The sequence below is a fragment of the Staurois parvus genome, unplaced genomic scaffold, assembly GCF_062004578.1.
Source record: "Staurois parvus isolate SC_StPar_1 unplaced genomic scaffold, SC_StPar_1.0 ptg000196l, whole genome shotgun sequence".
NCBI lineage: Eukaryota > Metazoa > Chordata > Amphibia > Anura > Ranidae > Staurois > Staurois parvus.
Genome location: NW_028317992.1, coordinates 1,648,940 through 1,666,104, shown reverse-complemented (window position 1 = coordinate 1,666,104; position 17,165 = coordinate 1,648,940). Strand labels below are relative to the sequence as shown.

General features: G+C 42.0%; 1 protein-coding gene across 1 annotated transcript in view; it reads left to right on the top strand.

The window, feature by feature from the left end:
* The window catches only part of UVRAG (UV radiation resistance associated), a 191,576-nt gene that overhangs the window by 108,910 nt on the left and 65,501 nt on the right, over positions 1 to 17,165 (top strand). Inside the window, exons 9-12 of the mRNA XM_089677986.1 lie at positions 1,952 to 2,036; positions 2,120 to 2,207; positions 5,806 to 5,866; positions 14,116 to 14,281. Coding sequence (XP_089534112.1) covers positions 1,952 to 2,036; positions 2,120 to 2,207; positions 5,806 to 5,866; positions 14,116 to 14,281 — 400 coding nt within the window. The remainder of the gene's footprint in view (positions 1 to 1,951; positions 2,037 to 2,119; positions 2,208 to 5,805; positions 5,867 to 14,115; positions 14,282 to 17,165) is intronic.

Genomic DNA, 17,165 nt, shown 5'->3' with positions numbered 1-17,165 from the left:
AAATTTGAATGGCTACCAGTACAGGAATAGAGGGGAAATCCTCTAATGGGGACAGTGATTTACCTCACTTTAGAGGCATTTCCCTCTCGCTTCCTGTTTTGTCTATGGGACAGGAAGTGAAGGGAAATCTTCCCAAAGGGGCACAGATGACAAAAAAGATGGGTTATAACCCTCTCTTACACTATCCAAAGCACAAGAACTGTATTGCTTCCAGTTCAACTTTAATAAATATTCTGTCTGATTTTCTACAGAATCCGCTTACATACAATACAGGATCAGAAGAAGAGCAATAGGAGAAGAATGAATGAAGCAGAAGTAGGGATATGCTAGCATTGCAGGTCCTTATATACAGCTTCCCCTACAGCAAAGAGAACAGTGAGCAGCACAGTAGTAATATCATTTGATCTCACTCCAAATCTGCTGAGACAAGCAGTCAAAGGGAACAGTGCCTTAGATTTATACTGTAGCTGTAAAGATATGAGGCTGTAGCAGGAGAAATGTAAGAGGTATTTAAAACAAAGTAACATTTTCAGGGTATTGCTTATGCACAATGAACATTTCCAGATAACATTGCAAATATTTACTTTTTTGAGTTCAGGTCCACTTTAATAGCTGGGTCCAAACTCAGAAAAATAACCTGGAGTACCACGTTTCAAACGCAAACCTCAGTATGCTTTATTGGCCTTCAGTTGGTGGGACATACTAACACCATTGGTTATCCAACAACTGGAGAGCAGAAGGCTGCTTTAGACACCAGTTTTTTTTCTTTGTTTTTTGTTTTGTCCATTATTGCTGTTTCAGATGTGACTTCTGAGCTTTACAGCTGTACAAGCAACAATTTGCTTCTATAATGAGGGAAAAAAATAATCAAACCAAGCTGGGGCTTCAAAACACAACAAAAGTCTATAAGGCCCCATTCACACCTGAGCGATTTTCATGTTTGAAGCGTGTAGCTCTAAGGCCCCTTTCAGATGGGGCGGACCAGTCAGCGGCTCCGCCTGCTCAGCGGGGGATCTCTCAGCTGATGCCAGCTGAGCTGGCACATGACAGGTTTGTGTCCGCTACGCTGCTGCAGACGCAGACATCGCCTGCTGTATTCTATGGGGCAATCGGATGGAAACAAACTGCCTGTCTGTTTCCATCCGACTGCCATCCAATCCAACAGACAGGGATCCCCATCCGTTTGTTTTTGGTGTACAGGATCAGATTGGATCCCGATCGGATCACTTGTCTGCTGACACCTGCCGGTCCATACAGGTCTATGGATGGTATGATTGGGTCCGCCTGAAAAACTGACAGGCAGACCAAATCTGATCAGTTTGAAAAGGGGCCTAAAACGCTCAAGAAGCCAAATCCCATTCAATTCAATGGACCCTGTTCGCATATGAGCGTTTTGTCACCTGAAGCAAAAACGGCTGTCTCTCAAACAAGTACATGAGCTTCTTTTTGGCAGATTACAAGCATTTTTGGCCCCATACACTTCAATAGAAACACCTGAAAACATGTGAAGAGCATTGTACATTTTCTGCTCAAACCGCAGCTCTCCACTCCTAATTTCCTGCCCCTCTCCTCCTTCTAGTGCTTCCTATTGGCTAAACAAAAATGCCTGAAGCTGTAAAACACTTTGTAATATGCTTCTAAAGTGCTTGTAATACTCCTCTAAAAATTCTCAAAAACTCTCAAATAAAAATGCCAGTAAATCGCTACGCTCAGATGTGAATGCAGCCTAAATGTTATGCTGTGCAAATCCACCAGTGTGAAACTATTACTTTTTTTTATATGTTGGCGATATGCACCTTTTGAATGAGATGTGTGTTCATTATATAAAAGATTTTTTTCCGGAATAATTTTCCAGGGCAAGTACTTGAGAGATGATTGGCTTCGCCTTTAACAGTCTGAATAATTTAAAGGTCTGTTTTAAAGATTGTAAATGGATTTCTTTTTATTTAAGGTCATAAATTTAATGTACAGCGCGAGAAGTTGCAGAAAAAGAGCGAGTCTCTTAACGAATTAAGAAAAGAATGTACAGCAAAGAGGTAACTCAGCCATCGCCACAACCCTGGTTTAAATCCAGACGTGTCTTCTCCCTGTCCATAATTCAATTTAATTTGTTTTGCAGAGAAAATTTCCTAAAGACCAATGCTCAGCTCACCATTCGTTGTCGGCAGTTACTGTCTGAGCTCTCGTATATTTATCCAATTGAGGCGGTGAGTGACAAGCAAATAGTGCTTAAGCCAGTCATTCACACAATAAAACCCAATAAAGTCTCTTTTAAAAAAAAAAAAAATGCCAGTCATTCTCATCTAGGGCTCTATGAAACCTTAGGGTATCTCCAGGGGGTGCTAAGGGTTCCTTGAGCTATGGATGATTGCCCTCCAGTTTGACGGTGCTACATGGTTCTGGGTCCAAGCTTTTTCTAGCTGCCTGAAAGGGTGGCATTCTGACCATTACTATAAAGGGGACATACTTTCTACTGACCAATGTAAAGAGCATTTTTCCCCACTGATCACCAATGTAAGGGGCTTTCCTCCCAGCCACCACCAATGGTAAAAAGTACTGCAGGTATGAAATGCAAAATGTTTATTGGGCGCAATCTTGTACCTGCATCAGCTTCCCAGACCTTTGGTTATGGACAAATGCAGGGCCTTTTTGAGAGGTAAATATTTGACACTTGCTGATGGTACCATAGCTTGCCTGCCCCTTCCTGCCTCCTTCACATGTCTGTTGGCTAATGAGGTTGTCCATCATAGTGGTGGGCCAACAAGATTATGTGGGGGTGGATCAGAATGGCCCAGTGTTTGGCTGTGACAGAGGTTTGGGAAGCGGCTATGTGCACTGCACTTCATACCGGCAGATGTTTTTTGTTTGTTTAACCTATGACAGATTCTTTCTATTAAAGTGTAGCTAACCTCCGCATTACTTACCTCACTTCAATGATTCGATGTCCCTCGCTGACACCAGCAACTTCTACGCAGCTACTTCTGGGTGCCAGACTGCAGCCATTCTTATTGGCTGGTTCAGGATGAAGTCGCTGTCTTACAATGTAAACTGAGCTGCACATCTCAGTGTACATTGCAAAGCAGGCAGGCAATGGATGCATGTCAGTTTGTCCCATTTATACATTTGTCCATCATACAATTTATGAATGCCTGATTTCCCAATTTCCATCATCGTCATTTCAGGGATTTTCCTTTTTCTTAAACTTTTGATTTGTTTATATGAACAAACCTACTGCGCTGCAATTTATTTCCTTTTAAATGAGAAGGGGGTAATAAGACTTACATTACACACCGGCACAGCACGTGGTGTAAACTAGGGGTAAGCAATCTTCCTCATTCCAGTTGTTGAGCTTACAGTTCACATGAGTTTTTTTGCAAGTCTGACAGGTATGATGTGACTTGTAGTTTCACCACAGCTGGAGAGCCAAAGTTTGCCTACCCTTGGTCTAAACTGTCAAAATACAAAAGTACACTGACCGTTGCATGTGGTGTGAATAAGCTCACACTGACCTCTCTAGTTACAGACACTGTTCACTCTCAAATTTCAAAAGAGAAGCATTGAAGCTCTTAAAGCCAGGTCCTGCATTTTTTTTCACTTGCACCTGTTTTTTGTTTAGATATTAGAAGGCTGGCCAGCTGCCAAATCATTGCTAGGAGGAAGGGTTGGGAGTAGAATGAGTTAGGCCCCTTTCACACAAGGCAGACTCTGCTTTTTGTTCTGCAGGGAATCTGTCTGAGTTGTGACAGGTTCTTGCCACCAACAAAGTGGGTCTTGGACAGAGTAGATACAGACAAAGCTCAGTCGGCTCAATTGACAGGAGTAAATGGATTCCTCCTGTTATGTTGGTCCCCCCCGTGCCTGTCAGGACCTATGGAGTCCTGCAGGAGACTCCTCTGTTTGGAACTACACTATTACATGCAGCCGTTTACAGCACTACACACAGGCAGTGCAAAAGGGGCAGAGGTAGCTGAGCTGCGGAATCCATGTCGGGAGGAGGAACAGAGGTAGCTGAGCTGCGGAATCCATGTCGGGAGGAGGAACAGAGGGAGCGGAGCTGCAGAATCCATGTCGGGAGGAGGAACAGAGGGAGCGGAGCTGCAGAATCCATGTCGGGAGGAGGAACAGAGGAAGCGGAGCTGCAGAATCCATGTCGGGAGGAGGAACAGAGGTAGCTGAGTTGCAGAATCCATGTCGGGAGTAGGAACAGAGGGAGCGGAGCTGCAGAATCCATGTCAGGAGGAGGAACAGAGGGAACGGAGCTGCAGAATCTATGTCAGGAGGAGGAACAGAGGGAGCGGAGCTGCTGAGTTACTGCTGGAACAGGGGAGCTGAAATGGCAGAAAATAAAAAGCACTTCTGCTGTATATTTGGATGAATTTTTCCACATTGCAACTATAGGTGTCAGTGAGGGTATATATACAGTTGAGAAAATTTACATATCTGATTATCCATAGGCTATCCACAGTTGTACTTTAAGGCGGCATGCACACGGCATCTGTAAAAGCCCCTCGGAACGCCAGAACTCCTGGCAGGATAATGTGGCTTCTAAAGTGATTCTAAAGGTACACATATATTTAAAAAAACAAAACAAAAAAAAAAAACCCATGTCATTCTTACCTGCTCTGTGCAGTGGTTTTGCACAGGGCAGCCCCTATCCTCCTCTTCACGGGTCCCCCTGATAGTGCTCCAGGCCTCTACCTCCTGGTGAGTGCCCCCAGAGCAAGTTGTTCTGGGGGTACTCATGCATGCTCATTCCCAAGCCACCTCTGTGCGTCTGAGACACACAGAGCGTGGCTCAGCCCCAATCCTTCCTCACTGGCTATGATTGCCAACAGCGGAAGTCAGTGTGTCAGCAAATGAGAAGGGAGAGACCTGGGAGAGCTGGTGCACAGCACTGTATTGCGACAGGATTGGGTGAGCATATTGAGGGCCGGAGGGGAGCTGAACAATGAATGCACAGCTTGGTCTGATCGTCTCATGTAAACAAAGGTGCAGCGCTATGGAATGAAATGCAAAATAATAAAAACAATAAGATACTTAAAATCTATATCACGTATTTCATAAATAGTGATAAATAACGCATCGTAGTATAAAAACATATAAAAGTGCAAACAATAGCATAGTCCACATGATGTCACAAATGCTGTGACTTAATTAAGTGTGAGTGCCCAGTCCAAAATATCCCAGTAGGTGGAGTGATGAAAGGATCATTAGGATCCTTGTTAACACATGTGATATCCAAAACCGATATAAGACTCACCAGATGCGCAATTAATATGCGCATGTAAGAGATGACCCCTCTTAAGGTATGGATCCAGGAACCGTCTGGAATAAGGTCTGGTCTATTTTCGTGTTTTGGTCCCCCAGCTATCAAGCATGGCTCTGACCTCCTTAGACGTAACTCTGTGGGTAGTAGGAAGCTCAACAGGAGCCCCAGAGAGAAAAGGAGGCCAGAATAGCGTGATGCTGCTTGAAAATGTAGATTTTTATTCCATCCAGCAAAGGGTAAACAAGAAAAACAAATACTGACCAGATAAATCAAGATGGCCGCCGGGACCCAGGTTATACATTGAATAGATAGTTTTGGTAAGCTTTAGCTCTAGTTGTCGATAATTCTGGACCATAATCTATGGGGGATTGTATCATTTTGTAAAATTTCTGGGCAGATGTTTCCCTTTTTATAGTGCCTGTACATTCCAATGTTTACAATCTAGGGTAATCACAGAATGAAATATAAAATATTGATGTATAGCTAAAGAGTTTAATTTTCTGGTACCTGGTTTTAACTCTTTGCTGTCTTCACAGCATGACCAAAAGGATTATTTTATCTGTGGTGTGAAACTACCAAATTCCGAAGATTTTCAAGGTAAGTTTCCTGTCCTTGCTTTTTGTAACAATTTTAAAACTGGTGCATCAGATTCAAAGGAAAAAGTGGACCCTTTTGATAATTAATCTGTAAGGGCGCACATATTCTTAGTCTTTGTTAGTATTCAGTAGTATTCATCTGTACACTTGTGTGTGGATGGACAGGTGTTCTGTCCATCTGCATGCATGCGGTCCCATTGATGTCAATTGAAATGTAGCGGCTTCATGTTCCCATATGACCACGATCTACATTTGGAGACTTGCACCCTTATCTGCTTGGATGTCAAATTGGGACCAGTGGCTGTGTCCATGCAGCTGAACTCTGATCCACTAATAATACAAACATTTGGGCACCACAATCCCCCATCCTGTATTGTAACGGTCTGATGCTTGTTTATTCTGGGGATATATAACAGATTGGAATACATAACCGATTCCTCAGTCCTCCAACCGGCGGCCCTTTTCTCTGCTCCATCCACGGAATGTGAGCGGGCACATGACCTCCTCACATACAATGCGTAGTTTTGTTCACGATGAGGTCAGCAACAGAACGGCCACATGACCAGTGAAGAGTAGTTTGGTTTTTTATAGGACTAGTCATTCATTCTGGAACCACCAGGAATATATCCTGTGGGTGCGAGTAATAAAGTAGGCATTATTATTATACAGGAATTATATAGCGCCAACAGTTTGCTCAGCGCTTTACAATATAACGGGAGACAATACAGCAACTATACAGTTCAATACAAGAGGGATAGGAGGGCCCTGATCCTGGGAGCTTACAATCTAAGAGGAAGGGGCTGGTAGTACAAAAGGTAATAACTGTGGGGGATGGACTGGTAGAAGAAATAGAAGATTCTGTTATTAACTGAAGGCAGGATAGGCTTCCCTGAAGAGGTTTTTAGAGATCACCTAAAAGTGGGCAGAGTAGACAATAGTAGGCATTACTCTACATTATATCCCCCTAGACTACATGAGCATTAGACCCTTATTGTATTCGATTTTGGAAGGGCGTGCAAACCCAAACATTCTTTTTTTTTTTTTTTTAAGCTGTCCAAAACTCACAGTTGTTCTGCAGCAATGTAAGTAAATGAAGCCTTGAAAGTTCATCTTAACAATTCCTACAGGTGTCCTAACTTTTGCTGGTTACTTACAAGGACTTTGTATAAAAGCAGTGTTGAAACTGAGCTTCTATACCTTCCTAGCCAATGTTTGGACAGTCTTGTACTGTAGGAAGTAGTATATTGCTCTCAGAATGGTGAGAAAAAGGCAATTAAAGGAGACATACTATTATAACCCTTAAAAGTGTAGATATTTCCTTTAGAGAAATGCAAAGAAAGGTGTCGGTGAGTACAGTTTCCTACGCTATCGAAAGGCACTTGGAAACTGAGAGGACGAGGTCTGGCAGAATCAAAGCAACAACAGAATCGGAGGACAAGTTAACAGCTTGACAGTCAGCTCACTGAACTGCTTAACCACTTCCCGACCGGCTGTTGTATATAAATGGCCGGACGGTGGCAGTGCAGGGTCGGGTGGCTGTTTATAAATGGCCTCCCCACACCCTGCTTGTGCGCGCTCCCTGGGAGCGCGAAGCACCGCGATCCGGACACAGTGAAACACCGGTCCTCAGACGGGACCTCTGTACAAGGTCCCGATCATGTGCTCACTGATTGGCCAATCAGTTATCACATGCAAAGTAGCAAGCAAGATGTCACTTGTGACATTGCTTACTACGTGTGAAATCTGTGAATGATCAGAGGTCACATGGTACAAGGCTATTCACAACAGCCTTGTACCATGTGACAAGCTGTGACCAATCACAGCTCACTCAGTACTTCTCAATGACTGCAAGAATGCAGCCTTAGAGAAAGAGAAATGATTGCTTTTACATCCTATATGGGTGTAAAAGCAATCCGTGTAAAAAAAAAAAAAAATAAATAAATCATCACCCCCCACAAGTAGTACAGTGTCACCATGGTGACACTGTACTGCTAGGGTGACAGTATGTAAAAAAACAAAAATACAAATAAAAAAATAATATAAAAAAAAATAATGTAAAGAAAAATGTTTAAAAATTATAATTTTTGGTTATAAACTAATTAGAATTTTTTTTTACTAAAAAGATAAATAATATTTCATCATAGATCTTGGCTAAAATGTATTATTTGCAAAATTTTATTCAAATTAAATAAATACTTGTGAGCCACTAGAAGTTTTCTTACTCTCAAAACAATTAATTACGTGCATAAAAAGTAATGTGAATAATATATATGTGAACAACTAAAGTATTAATAATTAATTAATTACGTGCTTAAATAAATTATATAAAATGTTATATTATATTATATTAGATCGCCAGGTACTTGTTACACCCTCTCCAGGTGTATAGATGTGTTTTTTTTTTTTTTTATATATTTATTATTTATATTAATTATGGATTGAAGTATAATTGATTTAGTTAAGTATCGAATTATTGGTGATACACTCAGCAATTTACAATATCACTAAAAAATTTCTAACATCACTCATAGTTGTATATATTGGAGCGCGGTACAATATTGCAAAATTTTATATAACACTTTTTAAAAAATTTTTTTGGACTTTTTCATTTACATAGCAAAAAAAAATATAAAAATTCCAGCGGTGAATAAATACCACCAAAATAACGCTTTATTTGTCTAAAAAAAAGGGTAAAAAATTCATATGGGTACAGTGTTGCATGACCGCCCAATTGTCATTCAAAGTGTGATAGCGCTGAAAGTTGAAAATTGACCTGGTCAGGAAGAGGGTAAACTGTCCGGTCTGGAAGTGGTTAACACTGATTGAACTAAGTAAGTCTCCGTTTCAACTGTGAAAAGAAAACTTTGAGCTGCAGGTATGACAGTTTGAGTTGCTGTAACAAAGCCATTACGAAGGTGGCAAAATCAGAGGCTTGCCTGGGCCATGAATGTCCGACCTCAAGTTCCTGTCCTCAAGCGCACTTGGTTTATGCAGCGGGGGTTTAGGGGGCAATTACTTTTTCGCATGGGGCCAGGCAGATTTGGACAGCTTTTTTTCCCTTAATACATGAAATTATCATTTTAAAAACGCGTTTTGTATTTACTCGGATTCTCTTTGTATAATATTAAAAAATATTTGGCGATCTGAATCATTGAAGTGTGACAAATATGCAAAAAAAAAAAATCAAGAAGGGGGGAAATACTTTTTCACAGCATTGTATCTGCAAAAGGTGTTTACTTTGATCAGTCAAAAATGTAGATTACGTTTTGTTAAAGCAAACAATTCCCTGATTTTATTTCCAATTGTTTTTGTTCTATGCTTTATTTTTAGAGTATATTAAGACATTTAATTGTGCAAATTTCACAAAAAAATGAGGGTGTTCTGAAACTTTTGACCGGTAGTATAAATCATTGCAAATTTTAGAATTCTGTCCTAGAGAAACGGGCCATAACATTTCCTGAACTAATAAGCTACAGAACAATATAAGGAAGCGTAATTTCAATTTTTAAACAAGCTGTTTGCCTGGAGAGATGCCTGACAGACTGCAAATGAACAGGAGACTATAGATGTACTGTAACAGGATGAGGGTTACAAAGATGGAGAGCCCTATGTGGCCTTAATAGCACCAGTTTATCCATTTATCATTCTCTGCATAATGGACAGCTTCTGGTTGCAGGCTAGAATTTGCTGGTTTGACTAATAGAATCCATGTTCTTTCCATCCTATTTGAGTCTACCATCATTGCATTATGTGTTATTGTACGGTGTGTTCCAGAACAGCTTGCCTAGCTACATTATTATTGATAGCAGGAGATTACTCTGCTATTTCTTTACTAAGTGGCTCAGTGTCCTGCAGAGCAGTGTGTAGCTAGTGAAATGGAGCCTAGAATATGTTTCAGTTCTTGCTTTTTCTGCCTCCTAAGTTGGCTTTGTGCAGGCTGTGATCCCGCAAGTTGTATGTAACCCTTTCAGGAGAAGATGTTGATATCTGGAGGCCCAGAGCAAGTCTAGCAACAATAAGGATCAGAAGGATTTTCTTTCTCCCTTTTTTTTTTTTTTTTTTTTTTTCTTCCTTATTTTGGAATAAAAAATAAAAAGGTGACCATTGATAGGAAAAGCTCCCTGCACCCATCCAAATTGTTTCTAAGTATCCGTGCCCTGGGATTGCCGAGCTGGGTTTGCATAGTAGCATGGGGCAATGCTAACAGCAGCTGTGGTCATTCTATATATGCAGAACAAGCAGGGGCGGACTGACAACTCATGGGGACCCCGGGCAATAGGGGATCATGGGGCCCCTGTGTCCTTGCCCACACTCAAAGCACACTCAAAAAAGCCTATAAAAGGTACCAGGGGCATCTCGTGGGGCCCCCTACTGACCCTGGGTCCTCAGGCAGTGCCTGAGTGCTCGAATGGTCAGTCCGCCCCTGCTAGGGATGTAACATTGCTCCAGCATGGCGTGATGCAAGTATGCCTATCTCACAATAGGGGATCATGGGGCCCCTGTGTCCTTGCCCAAACTCAAAAAGCCTATGAAAAAGGTACCAGGGGCATCTCATGGGGCCCCCTACTGACCCCGGGCCTTCGGGCAGTGCCCGAGTTTCCAAATGGTCAGTCTGCCCCTGAGAACAAGTTTAGCAAATGTAACAAGGCTCTTGTTTGATGTAATATTTTAATAGCTTGCTTGTAAAAAAAATATGTATTTCTCTGTGCTGAGAATGGTTTCGATCAAACCTTTATGTGATCCCTGGTCTTCGCTGTCATAGTGATCAGGAACTGCACTGATTTGGTTTCTGATTGGTATCAGAGACCTGGGAGCTGCCAGTGACAGCGTGGTCTCCCCCCCAGGAGCAAGCACACAGATGTGCACCCCTAGCTGTGAAAGGAACTTATATTAAAGGGTAAATTAAACATGTTACACCCAGATTTAAGATGTAACATGGTACAGTATAGCACCTGACCCCCCCCCCCCTGCACCCACTGTCACAATTCAAATCTGCCCACACCGCTGCATCATTCATTCAGATTCTGGTGAATGAATTAACCACAAGTTCCGTCTGCCACTGCCGCAGATGGCTTGTAGTTCTCAATGAACTGCAAGGGGACTGGTGAGCACTCTTGTAGTCCATTGATTTTTTTTTTTCTGCAGTTTAGTAACTCTCTGCCCATACAGGAGGTATGGGCAGATAGTTGACAAAGTCTGCAGGATCCTGACATTGTATCTGCAATCTGCCGATTGTGGGTGCAGTGCTTTACTGGTGGCAGTATAAAAAAAATTAAACGCACATTTTATTTACTTGCAAAAAAAAAATGTGCATTTTTGTTTTCTTACAAAAGGTTAACATTCTTTCAGCACAGGGCACCGTGCCTTCTACAGATTAGTCACTAAACAGTTAAAAGAAAATACTTGTAAGTAAATTTTCATGCAACTTTCACATTTTTCCATTTTTTTATTATATTAGTTTACATACAGATTTGTAGATTCTAGCAAGCCATGCAATCCCAGAATTCTTATTGCCTATGGAAAAAAATTAGTTGGAAAATCTTCTATAATGACAAGCACCACTGACCACCAAAGATACTGTACTTCTTATCAGCCCATAGGGTGGCCTTTCTCAACTTTTAAAATGGTGCAACCGTTGAAAAAGTTTACAGGTCTAAGGGAATCCCTGACAATAATTGATATATCTGCAGTTAACAGGATATCGTATGTACTCTCCAGTGCCTCAGGAAATGCGAAGCCAAGGGAACCAGGACAGCGACAACCAAAGGAAATACTTCAGGGGTGCAGCCCTCCTCAGACGGGGAGATCAGCCACTAGATAGAGAATAAACAGGTGGCGCACACACCTAGTGCATTATCCAAGGTTTATTGAAAGGTATGAAAAGTAAAAACATACTCGCAGACGAAGTATGTATCTAAAAAGCATTTGCATAATGACTATGGCCACAATGCGTTTTGGGGACGAATCCCTTTCCTCCAGAGCTACTGACCAGCCTATATGAAGGTCAAGCGGTAAATAACCATGGCTAGATGCCTCTGCTCCCAAGGCATCTAGCCATGGTTATTTACCGCTTGACCTTCATATAGGCTGGTCAGTAGCTCTGAGGAAAGGGATTCGTCCCCGAAACGCGTCAGCCATTTGACCGCATTGACAGTTGGAACACCTTGCTTGCCGTTGTGGCCATCATCATTATGCAAATGCTTTTTAGATACATGCTTCGTCTGTGAGTATGTTTTTACTTTTCATACCTTTCAATAAACCTTGGATAATGCACTAGGTGTGTATGCCACCTGTTTATTCTCTACAGCTAACAGGACAATAGTGTGATGGCATACACACAGTCATGAAACAAGGTCGATGAAAATTGCAGTACTTCCTCACATTCAGTGAGTTCACTACCCTACACATTCCAGGTGTGGTAAGATCAGATCTAGAACTATGACTGGAAGAGTCCTTTAGACCCACAGTGCCGTGAAAAAGTATTTGCCCCTTCCCTGAGTTTTTTATTTTTTTTTTGCATATTTGTCACACTTAAATGATTCAGATCATCAAAGAAATTAAATTACGTAGAAAGGGTTAGCCATTTCTAAGGCTTTGGGACTCCAGTGAATTACAATGAGAGCCACTATCTACAAATGGAGAAAGCTTGGAACAGTGGTGAACCTTCCCAGGAGTGGCTGTGCTAACAAATTTACTTCAAGAGCACATCGACAACTCATCCAGGAGGTCAGAACAACATCTAAATACGTCAAGCCTCACTTGCCTCGGTTAAGGTCAGTGTTCATGGTTCAACAATAAGAAACAGACTGGGCAAAAATGACATCCATGAGGGAGAGTTCCAAGGTGAAAGCTACTGCTGACCAAAAAGAACACAAAGGCTTATCTCACATTTGCCAAAAAACCTTTTTATTATACCCAAGACTTTTGGGCAAATATTCTGGGACTGATGAGACAAAGGTTTAACTTTGTGTCCCCTTACATCTGGCATAAAACTAACACAGCATTTCATGAAAAGAACATCACCCCAACAGTCAAACGTGGTGGTAGTGTGATGGTCTGGGGCTGCTTTGCAGCTTCAGGACCTGGATGACTTGCCATAATTGATGGAACCATGAATCCTGCGCTCTACCAGAAAATCCTGAAGGTGAATGTCCAGCCATCAGCTTGTGACCTCAGGTGCACTTCTGTTATGCAGCAGGAGAATGATCCGAAACACACTAGCAAGTCCAACTTTGAGTGGCTCAAAAACCAAAATTAATGTTCTGGATCGGCCTAATCAAAGTCTGGATTTAAATCGATTGAGATGCAGTGGCATGGCTTCAAACAAGGGCGTTCATGCTCGAAAACACTCCATTGTGTCTGAATTAAAACAATTCTGCAAGAAGACTGGGCAAAAATTCCCCCACAGCGATGTGAAAGACTCACTGCCAGTTATCGCAAACGCTTACTTGTGCTTGTTGCTTCAAAGGATGGCACAGCCAGTTATTAGGTTTAAGGGGCAATTATTTTTTTAACATCGGGCCAGGCAGGTTTGAACAGCGTTTTTCCTTAATAAATGAAATCCTCATTTTAAAAACTTTATTTTGTATTTACTTGGGTTATCTTTGTGTCATTTGTTTGATCTGAATTAAGTGTAAAAAATTTGCAAATAAATAACTTCAAGAATAGGGAAGGGAGCAAATACTTTTTCACAGCACTGTATAACAATCTGACAATCCTAAACCTGAATTATCACTTCTGTGCAGCTTGTCTATGTAAACCAAACCCGAAAAATGAACTATTTTTATTTGCCATCTCTTTATCTGTTAAATGGACAATTTAAAGCATTTTGCTATATCTGTTTGACAAGAGCAAAAATACATGTTGATCCTGCAAGTTTTGTGAGCTTATAACTTGTGCTGCAATGTGATCAGTTGCCACTTTCCCCAGTTATCACCGTGGACTGCAGGACACCTCCACCTATGTTCTGGAGATAGGTGAGGTGGAGGTGCTTTGTAGTCCTAAAACACTTCATGTTCTAGGGTTGCAGTGCTGTTTGTCCATAGATACAGTAAAGTGAGTGAACATTGTCACTGTAGGACAAGAAGTGTTTTTTTTTTTTTTTTGCCAGGATCACCAGGAGAAAATCCTTAGAAGTGGTAACAATGATTGTTTTCTTTTTAAGAACTGGTAACCTGCTGTTTATTCTTGGATTTAAATATCTCACTTTTGTCATCAAGCGTTTGTAATGTGTGGTGTATTTGCTTGCAGCAAAGGATGATGGCAGCGTAGCTGTTGCTTTAGGCTACACAGCTCACCTAGTTTCCATGATCTCCTTCTTCTTGCAAGTACCCCTGAGGTATCCTATCCTACACAAGGGCTCAAGGTCTGCAATCAAAGACAATATCAATGATAAGCTCACAGAGAAGGAGAGAGAGTAAGTAGAGACGGAAACCTACCTTATATTTACAGTTAAAGTGAAACTTGCTTTTGTTGATTAAACAATTATATGTTAGGGAGTGATCTCCCAGCAGCAACTTTGTAAGAAATGTACCAACCTAGTGATGTCACAGGGAGAAATCAAATCTGTTTCATGCTACAAAGTAACATTTTTAATTATTATGCAGAAGGAAGATTTTGGAGCAAATGTGGGTAGTGCCTGGACTTACACTTTAATTACACACCTCAAAGTGCACAAACTGTTTTGTTAAAGTCCAATCCTTTTAAATCCCATTCTGTGCTTGTTCTGTCTCTCCAATCTAAGCATTGAAAGTGTGATCTTTGTAACTTACAGTTGTGATGACATAGCAATAACTCCAATCTTAGTGTAAGCTCGAAAGAGCAGGGCCCTCGAATCCCTTGTGTATTGTATTGTCACTGTATTGTCTCATGTTCTGTCCCCCACTATAATGTACAGCTCTGAGCAAACCTTTCTGGCGCTATATAAATACTGTATAATAATAATAGTTGAATAACACAGTCAGTGACTCAATCAAGATGATATCTTGTAGATCTTGTGAAGTTTATTCCATAAACTGAGAGAATCTTACAACAATGGACATCGGATAGGTCAAAAGATCATAATGTGATCTGCTTCATGACATGAGGCTTGAAGCTGCGGTGCATCACTGGGAAAATGAATAAAAGGGTGGGGCTATCCATACAGCATGAACTAAACCAGGGGTCTGCAACCTTTAAGACATAAAGAGCCACTTGGACCCGTTTCCGAGAGGGAAAAAAAGACTGGGAGCCGCAAAACCATTGCAACATTTAAAACAAATCTGACACTGCATATATTGCAAAAAGCGCTCTGGTCATGAAGGGGGTTTAAGGGCCCAGTAAGCAAAGGGTTAATCAGGGCCACAGTGCATCGTCATAATCACAATCATAGCCTTAGGTCAGTGGTGGGCAACCTTTTTTTTCAACTGAGCCAAATCTCGCCAAAACCACGATTGAAATTTATTTTGAGAGCCACATTTTTAAAACTGAAAATACATCCCCCATATAGTAATTCATCCCCCATATAGTAATTCATCCCCCATATAGTAATTCATCCCCCATTTAGTAATTCATCCCCCATAGTATTTCATCCCCCATATAGTAATTCATCCCCCATATAGTAATTCATCCCCCATAGTAATTCATCCCCCCCATATTAATTCATCCCCCATATTAAGTCCCCAAGTCCCCCCTGTGTCAATTCACTTACCTTTGCTCCGCGCGTTCCTCTCGCCGTGTTCCCGTGCAGTTCCGGTGTAGCATGAAAATCTGTCTCCTATGAGGGTCTGTCCCCCTCGACGTATCTGCGCATGTGCCAGTTTCAGGCATTAGCAGCCGATCGGCGATCTCCGGCACATGCGCAGATATGTCGAGGGGGACAGATCCTCATAGGAGACAGATTTTCATGCTACACCGGTCTTCAGGGCGGACTGTGAGAGGAGCCTAGCTCCGCGGGCCGGATTAAAAGGTCCGCCGGGCCGTAGTTTGCCCATTGCTGCCCTATTGCCTGTCACCTGGTGGGCAGTGTGCTCCGGAGCCGCAGCCAAGGTGAAAAAGAGCCGCGGGTTGCCGACACCCGAACTAAACCAAAAGAAGGGGAGGAGCAGAGACAAAATACAAAACACTTAAAGACATATGAGAATCATGTGAAACATAACAGTTCTGATCTAACCAACACGGACATCCCATACTCTATCCCACCTTGGCTTCTTGCTTAACTCTGCAGCCTTAAAATGTTGTCTTGGGTCTTCATGAGGGGAACTTCTTCATGGGAGTTATTAGCGTAGTTTTAGTTTGGGATGGTTGGGGTAAAGTACAGTTGTCCTTCAAAGATCTTTACCTTATGTTCTCTTTATACTGACACAGACCATGCCTGTAACTTCCTCAGTTTTGCTCTCTGCTCTGCATCTCCATAGAAACATCTGTGAAAAATGCAGGGAAAGCCATAGGATTGATAGGCACCTATCCTGCTGCTCCATCGTTGTGTGAAGGTGGGCATCCCTAGTAGCCCTTTAGAGGCGATTACTCATCTGTGCAGAAGTTTAAAAGCTGGGAACATGTTCTAAAGGTGGCTATACAGATCTTCCCAAAATGGACAGGCAGAGACTTTTTTCCTGGGCTGTCTCACTCTTAAAAAAAAAAAAAAAAAAAAAAAAAAAAAACCTGTCAGTTTCTGGACAATGTGCTAGAACCACAGGGCTTGCTTGGTGGTACTCTCATTTGTAAAGGAAAGGATCAGCACTCACTGTTGTCCGACTGTGCAAATGTGCAGGCCAGTTTAGTCTAATAATGCACAATGCATTAAGAAAGCTCATTTAAATGAATAGTCTGTAAATGCATCATAGCAGACTAGAGGACCCACCTGCACAACCCCCACCCCCCTTGTGGTGCATCATCACACCAGCTTGGGCTCACAGTAATGCGGCATTACATGGCATTAATATGTTATTGCGTAAGGACCACCCACTGCCAAGTAGGAATAGGAAGGACCTGCTATATCACGAGTGTGCTCTTACTGGTAGCTTATAGTGACAGAGGGGTTGATTTACTAAATCTGGAGAGCAGGGGCTGACTGACCATTAGGGTACTTGGGCACTGCCCGAGGGCCCAAGGTCATTAGGGGGCCCCACGAGATGCCCCTAGTATCTTTTCATAGGCTTTTGTGGGGTTTTTTGAGTCTGGGTGAGGACACAGGGGTCCCATGATCCCCTATTGCCCGGGGGCCCGATGAGTTGTCAGTCCACCCCTGCTGGAGAGTGCAAAATCTGGTGCAACTGTGCATGGTTAGCCAGTCATCTAACTTCAGCTTGTTCAATTAAGCT